Source organism: Podarcis pityusensis (genome assembly GCF_964106645.2).
Source record: "Podarcis pityusensis genome assembly, chromosome: 9".
In the NCBI taxonomy this organism is placed as follows: Eukaryota; Metazoa; Chordata; class Lepidosauria; order Squamata; family Lacertidae; genus Podarcis; species Podarcis pityusensis.
Window position 1 is genome coordinate 63,778,512 of NC_138034.1, and position 18,266 is coordinate 63,796,777.

Sequence of the window (18,266 nt, forward strand, 5' to 3'; positions counted from 1 at the left end):
CTGTGAAAGTAATCTTTTGTGAGAAACAGCTGGAGAAACATGGGTCAGATGTTTACTGCAGTAGATATCTTGGTGCAAGTGGTGGTGGTACTTCTGATTTGTATTGATCCTCTCTCTTCATTGTTGAAAACATAACAGGGAATGCATATTTTAAATACCAAATCAGAATTTAACGCTACACAGGCTTAGTGTTTGTTTATCACAAACTGGATAAAGTGTGCTAAATTTGTAGAAATGTTAAATGTGAAATATCCTGTCGGATCACTGCTGGATCTCTTCCAGATTTTTTGATCCACTGTGACCAGCTTGTTTATAGAATCTAGAAAGCTGCTTGGCGACAGTTCCGTTGTACATCCTAAAATCCTAATTGGTAGCTTAGAATTCTGTGAATCCTAGACACAGCACAGATGTTTCAGTTTGTTTTTTAATGAAGGTTACATAGTTGTAATGCATCAGTTGAAACGGATACACATCTTCCCTCCAGATTGCAGTAACACTATTGGGAGCCCATCCCTTGTATCTGGTAATTGTTGGTGAAATGTGATGCTTTCTTGCTGTCTAGTGCTGCCTTCCTCAAAGTGATTCTGCCCAGATGTTTTGGACTGCAACTCCTGTCATCCTTGAACATTGACCATGCTGACTGAAGCAGATTGGTTACCGTCCCAAACATATGGAGGGCAGTAGATTGGGGAATGCTGGTCTAGAGCCATCATTATTATTGAAGCTTTACTCCCTGTGAAGAGAATCCAGTGCGGATTATCTTGCATTTTAGAAAGTTACAACAGAACCTCGGTTTAAGTTACCCTCGGGTAATGTAAATTTCGGGTTGCAAAAGCGGCAAACCCGGAAGTATTTTTCTGGGTTTCGCCACTCGCGCATGCGAAGAAGTGCTCTACGTGCCACGTGCATGCGCAGAACAGGCGCCTCTGATTGTGGAAACCTTGGGATCCGACTGGAGCTCCAGAACGGATCCTGTCCGCAACTGGAGGTACCACTGTATTGCAGCCATTGAGTGCCTTCTATCAGAAGTTGCTTAATCAGGAAAATGAGAATTTTTGTATGTTTTTCTCCCAAATGTAAGGTGATATCCCACAAAGCCATATTTAGTGCAGACCCATTGAAATAAATGAACTTAAGTCCATATATTGCATTGGGTCTAGTTTGACGTAACATTGGAGATCATGCACACTGACCATGTCTGTAGTAAAATGGAGTGGGATTTTTTTTAAAAATGATAGCCTAACTTTGTAAGTTTTTCATATGAGCATTGCTCTGGGTCCTTTGCATCACAACTATAGATTTTGGCTTGGCCTTTGCAGTTCAATATAATTACTGAAATTATATGTTTAAGGAAGAAATACTTTGGGCATGCACATCTGTTTACTTGAAGCATTTGGCACTTTTATCGAAACAGTTTTGATGGTTTGTGTTTTCATGCTGTGTGCTACCTGTGAATTATGGATTCTTGGGTATAATATATATTTTTTTCATTCTTTAAGCCATCCCTACAACACCATTTTGGAACGATTAGTTTCTAGACATCTGTTTTTCAAATTCAACATCTGCTAAATGCAGTTAAACTGCTAAATCTTTTGAGATTCCAGTTTCCATATTTGGTCTAAAGAAGAGAACACTGGAAAGTTCAATAAGCTTATTTGAAGGCCATCTTTTATAGTTATGTGAGGCATAAAGGTGGACCCTGTTCTCATTCTACATAGTATGGGGGCACTTAAAGGTACACTTCTGAAGTACTTGGGACAGCAGTGAGAATAAATATTTGCCTCTACTATTACTATTCTAAAACCCAAGAAATATATGTCTGTTTCATGTTATCTTATTACTAATGTGTTTTGAAATGGCTGAGTTATTTCTGTATGCTGGCAAAAAAAGCTGGGGAAAGTCTCCTGATGAATGTTTGGATAATTATCTGCTTGCTTGCTTAAATAACACCCTTTGGAAGTAACAAACCAATTCTGTAGTCCTATAATAGCTATTGTTAAACTAAATACAGTGTGTGCTGTTTAGTCGTTTCCTAGCCGTTTTTGTTTTTAACAAATGTTTTGAAAGCAGCAGTATTATTTACCCCTAAATTATCATATATCGTAATGATTCATGATGAATGTATATTAATCTCCTACATTCCTGCCCATGTATCTGCATTATTTAATATAGCCTGGAGGTACTTTATCTGAACTAACTGCTTGCCATATGTGTTAAACCTTTCCAGTGACAACTTTTGTGTGTTTGGGTATATATTGTGAGAGATTTGCATACAGGGATTCTAGGGAAGCGTGTTTCTATCTGGGACAAGTTCAAATCTCGATATACAGTGAGCTCCATATTTTTGGACAGGGATGTCAAAAAGGACACTCATACACCATTACACAGATTCTGGTTGAACTAAGCAAAAAACGAAGTGCCTGAACTTCTGACTTCATTTCTCTGAACTCTGTGGATGCCCTTTGCTCTATTGGACAGTTTCTTATTGATGTCCAGTTGTAACATCCAGTCACGGTACAGTGAGGTGTTGAAAATTGCATATCCTCCATGTTTCCTTTTATGTAAGAGGAATTGAGCGACACTTTAGTAACAAACTGTAACTTGGGATCTGTGTGCCTATCACAAATGTGTGAAAGCTCAGAATATGTGTTCCTTTTGTAGAATTCAACATCGTAAGAATCTTGGCTTTCATTCTAAAGTAAACAACCGTTTATCTTCCACTTAGGCTTGAAAGCATGTGGCTAAATGCCTTGTAGTCCCAGAAGCCAGAGCAGGGCTTAATAGCTTTTCCAGTTCTTTTGAGAGTTTCAGTGTTCCACATAGCTTGGTGCCCTTTCACACAAATACTGGAGGCACAATAAATTGGCAACCAAAGTAAGCAGTGGTGCAAAATAGAACTCATTGGTGAAGAATTTTGTGACAGAACTTTTTGGGTTTACCCAGGATATATACAGCATATGCCCCACAATGTATCTTATCCCTTGTTAACTCCAAACTAGGAATTAGGTCCTAGCAAATATTTTGTCCCTTCCACCACCACCCCACTGGGATTCCCAAGGTAGAATGGATAGTTTTTTTCAGCTTGGCTTGTGATGATTAATCACTTGCAATAACCTAGTACTTGAAGACAGTTTCAAATGACTAGGTTGCTGTAAATAGAAACAGTATACATAAACTGGGCTACTCAGTCTTTAATTGGTGGCCTCTGTCTAGTAACTGTAATCTGTGTGTGTTCGTGCACATTAAGTAAGCCTTCTTTCAGCCAACCAAGATAAATGGGTTAGGTAGGGATATGTGCTTGATAGACCTACAGTTATGTGAGCTCAAACTCAGTAAAGCTTGGTGTCGTGAATCTGGAACACTCAGTTTAGTGTATACAGAGCGCTTAACTCGTTAAGGACTAAAGTTTTGTAGTCTCATCCCCCTTCCAGAAATAGGATAGGCATTTCTAGAGCTGTGTTTTTTGGACATACAGGCAATGATTGCTTTACATTCATCCAATTGATGTGTGACCGTGCACATGTGCCTTGCGGTGACCTGGAAGTGGCTGGAAAAGGGGGTGTAGTAGGCTTATGCACACTCCATCATTGCACACCATGACCCAGAAAGCAAACCCCCATCCCCCAAATTGGGGGTTGCATGTATACATGAAAAACAACTCTAGCCAATCTTGAAGGGATAAGAGATGTGTGGGCTACTGATTTAGGACCAAGCTGCTGTTCCTCTCAGGAGGGAGCAATGTATAGGCACTCATATATCTTTTATCTCTAGGCAAAAAGTAGCTTTGGGATGGGAGTTTTCCATTGGAGGAAATGGCACAAGGGAAAAAGATTAAACCCCATCCCCTGGATTGGGCCTAGTCACACAGGCTACTATTGTTGCTGGGTTGTTGTTGTTTTAAAAAAAGTTCAGAAAAACAGATGCAAACATGTGCAATATGAACATTGCATTTCACCATATTTCTTCTAGTCTGGCCCCAAATATGACTCTGGTTTGGGGCTGTGACTGGCTTACTTTCAGGTTCCTTTCCAGGTTTACAAGGATATGGTCTTGCTTTATTGCCACATATGCAGCTCCCACAATGGCTGTGAAAGGAATACTTATTCATAAGTGAGATAAGATTTGTCTCATTTTTTCTTGTTCTTTTTGGTCTTGGGATTTTGTTTTTCCTCTCTTTGAGGGATAGTGGCATATGGAGGAAGACCCGAGTTTCAGGTTTTGACTTAAAATCTCCTTTGGAGGACTTTGTGGTGTTTAAAAATCACTTGCTTTTAGAACGTTGAAAGAAACTTGGGTTGTAAATTTATTTTGGGAAGTTCATGCAAAGGCAGCATTGCTGCTGAGGGCATCCTCATACATATTTGCAGGCTCCACAATGGGATTAATATTGGTGGATCCACATTGCTCAAAGACATTTTGAGCTTAATGGTATAAAAAACCTTAAAAAGTGGAGGTGATACCTAATTATTGCATGTGCATTTTTTGTATTGCTGTTTATCTCAATTGGAAGCCACACTTCAGAATTATGCTTTGTAATTTTTGGCCAGTTATGCATAGCCAGTGCCATATGTAGGAGGAAGTCATAATGTATATCAGGGCTGTCCAACAGGTCGATCGTGGGGTGTCCCTGGTTGATCTTTGAACCCCCAGCAAAACGCGCCCCCACAAAAAAATACAACTCTGACAATGGGTAGGTCACTGACAGTTTTTTAATACTGTGAGTAGATCGCAGACTCTTGGAAGTTGGACGCCCCTGATGTATATATAGCTGACTTCAATATATAATAATGATCCAGATTCTTCCCCCCCCTCTTTATTTTTGATCACACATAAATTATAACTAAGTGTGTTACTGTTGTTTTCTTGTTTAGTTTGCATTTTTTTCAAATTCTGTTATTCTGTTTTCCCCCTGAACAGAATAAAAGGGGTCTTTCAGAAACCAGCAAAGATGAATATGGTGAAAAGGATAATGGGTCGACCCCGGCAGGAGGAATGTAGCCCTCAGGATAATGCTCTTGGGTTGATGCATCTGCGTCGACTCTTCACGGAATTGTGTCATCCACCTCGGCACATGACCCAGAAAGAACAGGAAGAGAAGCTTTACATGATGCTCCCAGTTTTTAATAGGGTAAGCCCATCTGAATTCAGATCTATATATTGGCTCTTATTATGTGGGTTCTAAACAAGGTGATTTTTTTTAATGGTACATGGAGAGCATGGGGTAGGGAGAGGGGCAGGAGGGAGTCGATTAAAAGTTAAGTAATGGAATGCCAGTTTTTGCCTTCTCTGCATCTATATCAGCATCTAAATATCACAATGTGTACATTGCCTGCCTCTGCAGCCATAACAACCTATCTTCCTTACGCTTGGATCAAAATTCCCCAGTGGCCACCTCCAAGCTTGTTACGTCCAGGACAAATTATATGTGGAAGTGATCTTACAGCAATGTCTGTCATGATTTTTTAGTAGATTTGAGTTTTCCCATGAATACAGAGAATTTGAAAGTGGGTGTATGGGACAGATACTGGGGTGAGAATGACTGAAATTTAAGTCATCACTGTTTTTGAATTGGGGTTGAACCTTTTGAACCTAAATCAAAGCCTCGAATAATAGAGGTGGAAGGTACCTCAAAGGTCATTTAGTACAACCCACTGCCAACCTGGAAATAAACTGCTTCAGCATCCATGATCATCCAGATTTTGCTTACAAATCCTAATCATAGATTGTCTGCACCACCTGGGCCATTCTGTTCCACTTTAAATATGAAAGTCAGCTTAAATACTATGACCCCCCCCAGAAGAGGATTTTGTATCGAATCTTGGTCACAAGTCTTAGCTCCTTTGTAATAGTCCTGAATACAGTTCTGAATTTCCCCCCAAGAGTTTTCTACAAAAATATGTATTGATTATGGGTGTGTGTATGTTGCTTATCAGGTTTATGTGGTTCAAGGTTTCCTGTAATAACCACTGAAGAGTCCCTCCTGCAGCAGCCCCACAGTTGCTGGCATTGAATTTCATGCACTTATCTGCATGCAGTTCCTTGTCCCTAGGGCTGCCAGGTTAGTGCTTAAATACAAGGCTTAGATGAAGCCGTTTATGTATTGTGATAAGATCAGGTCTTGTATTTAAGTAGTTGAGTGAGAGCTTTATGGCAGAGGAGAATCGCAGTGCTCCGTTTCCTTTCTGCATGTGCCATAGAAACTGAGTGGGCTGCCATAGTGCCATAGCAGGGTGGATCTCTCTGTCCCTCTTCTTACCAGCCGTTGGCAGAGTAGTAATTTTTGTTTTAGGCTAGTAACTTCTGTGGATTTATTTATAAGGTCATTGTAACAGGGTGGATTGAGTTTTCCTTTGCTTTTTAAATCAAGGGCATTTTAGCTCCACAAGGATAGAAGCTGATGTAAATCATAAATTTTAAATCAAGTTTCCAACTTCATAATTCACATATTTTATGAATGACCATGTATACTAATTGGCTGTTGTAATAATTAAAGTGTATCTGCTTGCAACTACTAGGGACATAACCCCAAATATTTGCTCATGCAGCCCATGAACTTTCTGCATACATCTTCTTAGGAGAGCAAATTTGAAATTAAGGATTACTGTTTGGTTTTCCTCTCTACATCTTTAAGGACACCAAATATGAGTTTGAAGATTAATCCACAGAACATTTTACAGGAAAGGACTGATTTACTGAGCAGCATGTTGTTGATATTAACTTTGGTTTCATTGTCAATTTATTCATAATCTTCATTAAAAAAAATCTGTTTGTGGCTTGCCACTTGTGGTTTTACTGTGGGGAGACAAATCCTGAACTTTGGCTAAGACGTAATGCTGAGCCAAACAATGGCGTAGCTCCGGGTCGTGGGGCAGTTGCAGGACTGGAGGAGGACTGAAGTGGTTCTGATTTTTATCTTGCTCATTCACACATGGGTATTGTTTACCTTCATGCTACATGTGAACTGGGTCCTTGTCAAACTGCGTAATGTGTGGAAAGGTCTCAGGAGGCTTGTCATCAAACAATCCATGTTGCATCTTTAGTAAAATTGTTGTGTTTCTGAACTCTTCTAAAACCATTCCATTTATGTTATTGTAGATTATTTTTCTCTGACAGAGCCTTTCATACACTTGGGTGCTGTATGGGGTGATTTTGGATTGAATAGCAATGAGCTAAAGCGGCAAGGATTTGTGTCTGTGTGTGTGTGTGTGTGTAAGTGTAAAATGTGGACATTGTACTGAAAAGGTCTCTGCCAGTAAACAATGCTTTGGTTCATAACGTGTTGTGTTTTCTTGTCACTGCTTTACTTGCACAATCCTGAATACTTAATGATGCATTTTAATGTTCCTGAAGAGTGGCATAATTGTGCGCATAGTATGAGGGTGCCGAAATGATAGGCTTGCGGGTTTTTTGTTTTTATTAAAAAATAAAAGCCTCAAAGTTTCTTAAGTGATTAGCTTCAAATATATGGCATGTGCTTACTCTCTTACTGTAAGAACTGCAGCAAAGTGCTTTTGATTTAAAGATAGAGAAGATCAATATGATGAAATATGGAAAATAAGCATGCCCTTCCTCCCCGGGAGCATCTTGTAGGCTGCAAATGAGTGAGGAGGAGGAAGACTATTTCAAAGCCCAGACTTCCATTTTTGTTGGATCATGTTTCAGACAGATCTAGGTGGTTGCTTCTGTTATAACGAAGTTATTTTCCAAATTACTGTGGTGTATTTATTACATTTTGCTGTTCAGTATATTGGTTTTCTCTGAGTGGTGCATGATCAAAAGCCATAGACAGCCTTAGTGTAAGTGTAGGAACACTTGTATTTGTTGGTCCCTGTAAAGTTTTTTTTTTGTTCATAGCTATATGGAATGTATTTTCCACAACCACCAAGTATAACCAAGTCCAGCTGCAGGTTTTACTGGATAGTACGTTTTATTAGGCATTATGATGGGACAGTGAATTATCCGTGAATGGAGCAAGGATGCAGGAACACAAGGGAGTGGGATAAGTGGCAGAAGTGAGTCCCATTGAAGTTGATGGGGTTTACTTAGAAGCAAGTGGGTATAGGATTGCAGCCTTAATCTTCAGTATACCCCCTAGGTCTTTGCACTCCCCACATATGCATAGGATCAAACTAAATGAGACACAATATATTTTATTTATAAGAGTATTTATAACCTGCGAACTCATTAAAAATTATTGTGGTGGTATACAATAAACTAATTATAAAGTTAGAAGATAATGATGATAAAATCATTAAGTATAGAACAAATGACCTACACTGAATCAACCTGATTCTCTAAAAATGCTTGGCAAGCTAAACTTTTCAGCAGGTCATGAAATATCAGAATTGTAGGTGTCTGTCTGATTTCAATAGGGGCAGTGTTCCAAAGCACTGGTGCCGCTAAGCTAAAAATGCTTTAGTTTGCACAGAAATTAAACAAACACGTGGTAGCAAAGAAATAGTCAGGAGGCCTTCCCCAAATGATCTCAGTATGCTGGCCAGTGTATAAGGAACAGGGTGGTCCTTCAGGTATGCCATTTTGGATTTCATACACTAACAGCAATAGTGTTTACCTTGAACTTAGCAGATTTATATGGCAAGGAACTGTACAGTGGTGGCATTGCATATGTGCTGTATGGCACCCGTGAATGCATGGTATCTAACCATGATACTAACACCAGCAAAATTACCTTTTCTCAGATGCTTAAAGATCTGGGAAAGTGGAGCAGTAGTATTGCTGAACTGTAGACCCGGGGTACAAGATACACTCATTAGGTGTTCATATTGTGTTTTCTAAACTTACCTTTACTTGTTTATTGTACTGTTTTCAAAACTACTTTTAGCTATAATAATAATAATAATAGTAATAATAATAATAATAATTTATATGCCGTCCATCTGACTGGGTTGCCCCAGCCACTCTGGGCGGCTTCCAACAAATTAAAACACAGTATGACATAAAACATTAAAAACTTCCCCATATAAAGATTCCTATGGTGTGTTTGTAAATCACTTTGGGATGTGTGTCAAAGGCAATTCATGAATTAATAAATAAGTAATAATAATTGTGTGAAAGGTAAGCATGTGTAGCTTAGTGTTGCCTTTGTCTAGAAATTTTGGAAGCCAAGGTGTAAGAAGAACTGTCCACTAAGCAGATAATACACACAGAGAGAGGGGCAGCTAATGGCTCCTACTTCTGTATATGTTCGCTTGTTGTTTCCTCCAGCTTTCTCTGCCTTTCTCCAGGGAAGCTTTTAGAATTCTCGCCAGGCAGAGCTTGACTAGACGTGGCTACTTTCTAAAGTTATGAGTAAATCATGACATCGTATCTTACACAGGAGTAAACTCATAAATCGCATCTTACCCAGGGGTTCAATTCCAAGGGTTCTGTGTATACTTGGACTGTCCCCACATGGGCATCCTTACCATTCTGGAATCGGTATCCTTAAACCAGGAGTCAGCAACCTTTTTCAGCCCTGGGCCGGTCCACCGTCCCTCAGACCATGTGGTGGGCTGGACTATATTTTTTTTGGGGGGGGGGGGATGAATGAATTCCTATGCCCCACAAATAACCCAGAGATGCATTTTAAATAAAAGAACACATTCTACTCATGTAAAAACACCAGGCAGGCCCCACAAATAAACCAGAGATGCATTTTAAATAAAAGGACTTATGTAAAAACAGGCTGATTCCCAGACCATCCGTGGGCCGGATTGAGAAGGCGATTGGGCCGCATCTGGCTCACGGGTTGCCTACCCCTGCCTTAAACACACATATACCCCCAGCAAGGCAGAGAGCTTAAAAGCTCTTTCTGCGCTGAGTATGCTTGGGCTAGACTGGGAAAAGACTCTTGCCAGCAACCCAAGAGACTGGTTGCCAGTACTGAGCTAGATTGACCAGGGGTCAGAGCCAGTGCAAAACAGCTCTCTTTCTTCCTGTGACCCACAGATACAGACCCCTCCCTCACCCCTCCAACAACAGTCATGCTGTGGGCTTTTGGTCACTTGAATGTTACATGGTTTTATTGTATTAAGCTGCATGTGACGTCTAACACCCCTAAAGGTCTGTGGCAAGAAGGTGTCGAATTGTATACAAGGGAGAAGCCCAACTGCATCTCTGAGGGGAGGGTATTCAACAATCAAAGTTCTGTTCAATGGCTTTGCACTCTAAACATCTAGTGCTCCAATTTAAAGAGGTGACTGGACTTGTATGTCTGCAAAAAATTATTTTCTGGGGAGAAATTCAACACTGTACTAAGATTATCGTTCTACCAGAATCCCTTGCTGTTCCAGGGATTCTCACAACACCCCTCAAGCCAGTTTTGGGAGGTGCAAGAGGTGGCAAGAAGCTCTGTTGCACTTGAAGAAGTCCTTCCGCAGGGCTTCCACCGACGGGTCCCTTTAGTTGAATCCTGCCATAAATTCTGTGGTGTTCATAGTATTTTCTTATCTGCAGGTATTTGGAAATGCACCCCCTAGTACAATGATAGAAAAATTCTCAGATCTCCTTCAGTTTACAACACAAGTGTCACGATTGATGGTGACTGAAATTCGGCGGAGAGCCTCTAACAAGTCTACAGGTAAATTCATACCATAGCACCTAGTTTATCTTTGTCCAATCAGAAGTTGAATATTCGCATAACAACATTCTTCGGGAGATGACTGACTCTTGGCTGTCACTGAAGATAGTAAATGATTCTCACCTGCCTTCATCAAACTATGAATGGGACAAGCGTGTAATTAGACATGAAAGGAAAGTGAGTCTTGATTGTCTTCATGCTGATTATGCACTTCATAGCAAAACTGGATTCAAGATGGGAGTTTTTAAGCAGCTGGAACATGAGAAGGAACAATTTGCTTATATATAGTATAAGTAGAAACTGGTTTTAACATTGTGTTTGCTTATCTTCTGTTGTTGTTGTTTTTTTTAATTAACTCCAGAGGCTGCAAGTCGTGCCATAGTCCAGTTTCTGGAGATCAATCAGAGTGAAGAAGCCAGTAGAGGTTGGATGTTGCTTACTACAATTAACTTGTTAGCTTCATCTGGACAGGTTAGTTATGCATGAACAGAATCTGGTACTGTGTAGCGTGTACCTATAAATACTCTTAGAGGTATTTGTATTTAGCAAATGAGGATTTTGAAACACATTTTTCTAAGCATTTGTGAGCGAAGTCATCCAGCGATAAAAAGAAGAAAGACCTTGTAAAGTCCTGTTAGGCGTCTCTGTAGGTTGGAGGTTAAAAGGTTATGGTCTTATCTAGAATCCTCTGTTGTTTCTTATGTGCACATAGCTTTAGGCTACACCATTCATTTTAGGAAATATGTATATATGTGAAAATATTGCACACATGAAACTGCATACTCTATATAGCATGTCAGAACTCCAAAGCTTGGGGCTAGAGTGTCATCATGCATGGAAGTTGAAAGCTGGCGTAGACCGCAAAGGTAGAAAGATATTCACTGAGCTTCAGTGAGTAGCATGTGACAGGAAAAGCTAGTGCTGGTGTTGGGAGTTCTTCAACAGACTAGGCAACAGAACACATTGTGGGAAATGGCCAGTGATTAATGAATATAATCTATACATGATCATAGTGATTATTATTATTCGGGGAGGATTATTTTGGCAAAGGCATTAATGATTTTAGCCTGAGATGGTAGGCTAAAAGACAGCAAAGAGGAGGCTTTAGTAGCGTAGATGAGATATGGTCAGATCATGCATTTTACAAAGAAGAAAGGGAAGCTTCTAGGTGTAGAATCTGGCTATGGTGGGAGAGGACAAGGACGACTCAAAATATTACCTCACTGTTACATACCCAGGAGGTGTGCAGATCTGAACGTTAAACTGAGAGAAGCTCGTTTATCATTGTGTGCAATTTCAAATGCAAATGGTGCAGGGGCTTATTGGGTTCTTTGCGGTTTTTAAGATAATAGGGCAGACTGTGTGCACTAGATTTTGACGGACTTTGTATACCATCTCTTGTATACCCTATCTCAATATGAGATGGGGTGAGCATTCAGGACAAGAGTGCTCTACTGTGTGATTGCTCCTACTCAAATTACAACCAGCAGAAGCAGGGTGAGCGTAGCATACCTCAAGTGGGCCCCTATTTCAGTCTAGATCATCCCATTCCCTTTGCCTTCTGTCGTACTCTTCTCTAAGGGAAGAAAAAACCTAAGATATGATGAATGAAACAGGTGCCAGAGTGCTCCATTGAGGGGGGAAATGATGCTCCGTGTGTATTCTCCAGCTAGTTAGAAGTGCACTAAGCTTCTCCTATTGGTACTCTTTCCTGGGTTGAAGCTCTTTTCCCACTTGGGAAATGGGATGGGGCTGCTCAGTTTGTTCCTCTGTGTGTGTGTGTGTGTGTGTGTGCGCGCACACACACAGTTTATCGATGTTGCTAAAAGCTTTCCTTTTTTGATAATGAGAATGGTTTTTTCTTCTGAAAAATTTCAGAGTAACTTGCTTCAAGAATAGTATTCTGTGACTTCCACATAAAGGTTCTAGAAGCTATATAGCTGGATAATTTCTAACAGAGTAGGTGGAATTCAGAACAAACTGCATTGTGCTAGGAATTCTACGCTAACATTTTGTCTCCACTCTTTTTCTGCCCTCAGAAAACAGTGGACTGCATGACGACTATGTCAGTGCCTTCCACGCTTGTGAAATGTCTCTATCTGTTTTTTGACCTTCCACATGTGCCTGAGGTGGCTGGAGGAGCCCAGAATGAGCTGCCTCTAGCAGAACGTAGAATGCTATTGCAGAAAGTCTTTGTGCAGGTAAATGAGTTGTAACCACAATACTACATTTCAAATTCTGTTTCATCTCCTAAAGGATTGGGAAAAAAGGTTCTTGCATTGAATTCTTTTACACTCACGCTTATACATTCTACAATTCCTAGGCCAAATCAAGGTGTTATATTATCCTGCTATTCTATATTACTTTTTCTCTGTTACCTACCTTTTTTTTTTTGGCGTCTACATGTTTTTCTTTGTTGCAACCCCCCCCCAAATTTTATTTTTATTTTTTAAAAATAAAGCTGGTTACTGATGAGAGAAACTTCCATAAGTGCATGGTGGCATTTGGAAAATTAATATTGTTACACTGAACTGATTCCAAGGAGCTGCTTAACTCTACCTACTTTCTCCACAGCTTAAATGAAAATCACAGTAAACAGAATGCTTATGGTAGCAATTATATGAGCTTCCTATAATGGCCTTTTGTTTCAGATCTTGGTGAAACTCTGCAGTTTTGTGTCTCCGGCGGAAGAACTTGCTCAAAAGGATGATCTTCAGCTTCTATTCAGTGCAATAACCTCATGGTGCCCTCCCTATAACCTGCCTTGGAGGAAGAGTGCCGCCGAAGTCCTAATGACCATATCACGTCATGGCCTTAGTGTCAATGTAGTGAAATACATTCACGGTTGGTATATCTTGGTGCTGTATTGTGATTTTGTTTTTCTCTCAATATAGTCATGTAATAATTTCTATCATCGCTAGATTCTCTCTCTCTCTGTCTGGGTGACCACGCTCTGGTCTTAATCCCTGATTTTGAATTCTCATTTGTGAAACAGGAATATTGATGTGTTAACTCATGTGGACATAACTGAGGTGGTGGTGCCTATCCTGAAAACAGTGGGGACGTGACTGGAAATATTACAGGATGGGCCTAACTCTGAATCAGGGTCATCGAATCTGCTGTCCCTTTTGTCCCTTTTGTCCCTTTTGTGACTTGCCTGGCATTTATTGCCATCCCACCAGATGTTTCATAGGCCCTCCTATTTCTGTTCCTTGAACAAGGTGACAGAAATAGATGATGTGCTTTCAGTAAACCAGCAGAGCACATTGAACAACTGCATATTGTGTACATGCTGGGGAAACTGAATTTGGTTTAAACTGGTAGTAACGATGACGTAAAAGGGATTATGGGAAGAAGAACCTATTTTTTGTACCTCAGTATTGGCTAGCAAAATGCACAGTTGTTTCTTACATGAATGATTGTGGGCTTGCCACTTCCACTGATGTTGAAAGCTCCCAAGAGTAGTTCCTATTCCTTATCTACGTGTAATAGAGCATTAGATTCTTGCAGAGACAGCTCTGGGTAGTTGCTTCTGTTTTACTGCTTCCTGTCTCTTCCGTGGAACATTTGTAACAGATTGAAGGGAATTATGCCACTGCCTTATGCCATTATAGTTTTGTAGTTAGTATACCATGCAGAGTTCTGCTCAAATACTCATGCTTAAAATAAAGTCCAGGAATTGTAATTTAGTTCTGCTGTAACATTGATATATGGCACCCAAATTATATTCATGCTTTAAATAAGGGCACACTTGTTGCAAATAAAAGCATTCAGATTATCCAAGGCTTTTTGTAGACTCTTCAAGCAATAAGGAGCTACACACACACAGCAGATTTCCTTCTGATAAGTAACACAGTCAGAAGCCATTATCTTTTAAAGTGCAAATTGCACTTATGCTAGGACATTCCCACTATTTCTGTATGTATTTGTTTGTGGAGTTCTTGTATTCAATATGCATATGGCATGGTTGCCTTTGATTTGGCCTCGTCTTTTGTTGCACTGGGAATAATAGTACCAGAGATGTCATGGGCAGGGTAAATTGCATGGTTACTTTCTAAGCCAGAACGGTTGGCCACTGTTGCTTATGCTTGGAACTCTGTTCAAATGTTGGGTAGAGTGTTCCGGGTGTTTTCTTTTTCAATATGTTTTTATAATTATTTCTTAGTTATAATTATAATTTCTGCAATTATATAGACAGCAGTTCTTAAATGCAGACTGCATTGAGATATGGTGACTTGCCCAAGAGCAGTGAGTGATCAGGTCTCCTGATCAAGCCATGAAACTTTGGCCTCCCAGATGTTTCTGAACAACAATTCCCATCCACCCAAGCAAACATAGCCAGTGGCCAGGGAGGATGGGAGTGTAGTGTAACAAAGGTTCCCCTTACCTGCTCTAATACTGTCCTGTGATCTTTGGATGAAGGGTAGTATACAGGGTAGTGTGTGTGTGTAGTAATAAGAATTATAATATAATATAATATGGGACGCGGGTGGCGCTGTGGTCTAAACCACAGAGCCTAGGGCTTTGCCGATCAGAAGGTTGGTGGTTCGAATCCTGTTGCTCAGTCCCTGCACCTGCCAACCTAGCAGTTCAGAAGCACGTCAAAGTGCAAGAAGATAAATAGGTACCGCTCCGGCGGGAAGGTAAATGGCGTTTCCATGTGCTGCTCTGGTTCACCAGAAGTGGCATTGTCATGCTGGCCACATGACCCGGAAGCTATACGCTGGCTCCCTCGGCCAATAAAGCGAGATGAGGACCGCAACCCCAGAGTTGTCCACGACTGGACCTAATGGTCAGGGGTCCCTTTACCTATTATAATATAATATAATATAATATAATATAATATAATATAATATCATTTTATCTTGCCTTGCCAGTTTTTACATTTTGCAAGATATAGTCAGACACGCAAAGATGCATAGTGAAGAAATGTGCTTTCTTAAGAGATACGATTGAGGTTCTTATTTGTGAGTTATTTTGCACATCCTGACAAATGGCAAGAAGTGAATGTGATTTGTAGTTCTGTGTAACATGGTGAAAGGGGAAATTGCACATCTGCTCTAGTATAGTGTGAGCTTTGCAAATGTATGTAGAATATGTGCAGATGTGAAAGTTCCCATTTTGTACATTTCCTAGACATGTATAATATAGGTGTCCCAACCATCTGTTTTTATTTTCTTGCAATGTGTGAAATAGCTCTTAGTTCATTTTCTTGCAATGTGTGAAATAGCTCTTAGTTCAGTACATAAGATCATTCTTGAAAATAATTGATACAAACTAGTCGATAATTATGTTGTATGAGAACACTTCTGCTTGGTAATTTTTGTATAATATGAAAAATGCTGGGGGGTTTATTGTCTTTACAGAAAAAGAATGCCTGTCAACATGTGTTCAAAACATGCAACAATCGGATGACCTTTCTCCCTTAGAAATAGTTGAGATGTTTGCTGGCCTTTCTTGCTTCCTCAAAGATTCCAGTGATGTCTCCCAAACACTCTTAGATGATTTTAGGATATGGCAAGGATACAACTTCCTCTTTGATCTCTTACTCAGGTATGCAAACCAGGTTTGCAAATTTATCTTATTGCTTCAAATGCAATTTTCATCCTAGCAAGATCTGTGTTCACATATCATTTTTGGAGCTGAAAAATTGAATGCCACCAATTCAGTAGCTTCTTATAAGTTACAATGCAAGGAGGAGTATGTCACAAATTGAAACTACATTTTATTTTCAGGTTTTGGTTTGAGTCTTGCTGGTCTAGTAATTAATCTTATGATGTGGTGTAGTGTTGGCTATTGTAGGTTATTATTTTAAGTAAGAACTAAGTTTTATGGTGAACACATGAAATTGGATGTGATTTTTTTAAAAATGTTCCAAATTTTGATTTGAATGAATGAGTGGCCTTGTTTTGAGATGAGTGTGCATTTCATCCCTGCAGGTTAGAACAAGCAAAAGAAGCAGAATCTAAGGATGCTCTGAAGGACTTGGTGAATTTGATAACCTCATTAACAACATATGGTGTCAATGAATTAAAGCCAACTGGTGTTACTACGGGGGCACCTTTTCTGTTGCCTGGATTTGCCGTCCCACAACCTGCAGGCAAAGGTGGGCTTTCTCTTCCTTTTAAAAAGTTCCTTACATTCAGAATTCAATCGGACATTTAAGAGTCCTGGATTTGCTTGCAGTGGCTTGATCTGGAATTGATGGTGATCTCAGATTCTTAACAGTGTAGAATTAGGAAGGATCAGAAACTTTCTCAGACCTCCAGTCCATAATGTAGTGTGAGCCACTTGACCCTCTACTTTACCACAAGCTCACCTTTGCTTCTTGAGGCAACCCATAAACCGATATTCAATTACTATTTTATATTGCTTAGCACTGTAAAATAAAAAAAAAAATGATGATGGTATTGATTGGATCGGTCTATGCCTAGCCTACATAGGATGCCATACTATGTAAGAGCAATATATTATGTTCTTTCCCACCATTCTTTGCCACTAGAGCCCTCCAACACATTCCTAATCATCCTGGGGGCTGCCTCCTGTCCACTCCCCCCTCTGGAAATGGAGTGGCTATTCTTAAAAAAGAGGACCCTCCACTACTACCCCATTTTCATCTGCAGGCTCTGTTCATATGCAGTTATTTGCATTAGAGAATAATGTGTGATGAACTGTATGCTTGAAGAATAATCTTTATGTAAAGATCTGTAAAGTTTCCCTTCTTCCTGTTGTAGGTCACAATGTGAGGAATATCCAAGCCTTCTCTGTCCTACAGAACGCTTTCCTGAAGGCAAAAACCAGCTACCTTGCACAAATTATCCTTGATGCCATCTTAAATATCTACATTGCCGACAATGCCAACTATTTCATCTTGGAATCCCAGCACACTCTGTCCCAGTTTGCAGAGAAAATTTCCAAGCTTCCAGAAGTACAGGCCAAATACTTTGAGATGCTTGAGTTTGTTGTGTTTAGCTTGAATTACATACCTTGCAAAGAACTGATCAGCGTCAGCATCCTCTTAAAATCCAGCACCTCTTACCCATGTAGCATCATTGCAATGAAGACACTACTTAAGTTCACACGGCATGACTACATCTTTAAGGACGTCTTCAGGGAGGTGGGACTCCTGGAGGTGATGGTGAACCTTTTACATAAGTATGCCGCTCTTCTGAAAGAGCCTACACAGGTTCTGAATGATCAAGGTAATTATTTCCTCCTCTTTCCCCACCCCTGACCAATGTTTCTTTCAAATCCTGCTTTTATTTTGTTCTTTTTTATCCCCTCTTTTTATACTATTGGAAATGCTTACCTATCTTGCATTACTTTGCAAAAAGATATGCTATTGCCCATAAAACCTATGTAAGTTCAGATTTCTCTTATTCCTCAAATCATCAGCCCTCCTCCAAAACCACCTTTCGAATCCTCCTCAAAAGAGGCATTTAGTTTTCAGCAGAATCTCACGAGACATTGGTATTGCTTACAAGAGTAAAACAACCTGCTAGAACCTTTTAAACTCTCACTTAGTTTTGAAACTAAAATGCACATGAGTGACATATCGATGCACTTATAGACTTGCCTCTGAGTTGTATCCCAATACTTCACACTGGATGCAAAGTATAGGCAGACTCAGTGTACCAAAGTAGAACGCCCCCTTCTTCTGCTGTCCTATGATTAAGCATTTTTAAAA

The 18,266-nt window shown here is 40.0% G+C and overlaps 1 protein-coding gene across 5 annotated transcripts in view; it reads left to right on the forward strand.

The window, feature by feature from the left end:
- WDFY3 (WD repeat and FYVE domain containing 3) overlaps window positions 1-18,266 on the forward strand; it is a 130,559-nt gene that overhangs the window by 19,534 nt on the left and 92,759 nt on the right. For all 5 annotated transcript variants that reach the window (XM_081020608.1, XM_081020605.1, XM_081020607.1 and 2 more), the window contains exons 2-9: window positions 4,918-5,128; window positions 10,456-10,579; window positions 10,941-11,050; window positions 12,619-12,780; window positions 13,231-13,423; window positions 15,946-16,132; window positions 16,519-16,685; window positions 17,314-17,781. In XM_081020608.1, coding sequence (XP_080876734.1) covers window positions 4,949-5,128; window positions 10,456-10,579; window positions 10,941-11,050; window positions 12,619-12,780; window positions 13,231-13,423; window positions 15,946-16,132; window positions 16,519-16,685; window positions 17,314-17,781 — 1,591 coding nt within the window. In that variant the 5' untranslated portion in view covers window positions 4,918-4,948. The remainder of the gene's footprint in view (window positions 1-4,917; window positions 5,129-10,455; window positions 10,580-10,940; window positions 11,051-12,618; window positions 12,781-13,230; window positions 13,424-15,945; window positions 16,133-16,518; window positions 16,686-17,313; window positions 17,782-18,266) is intronic.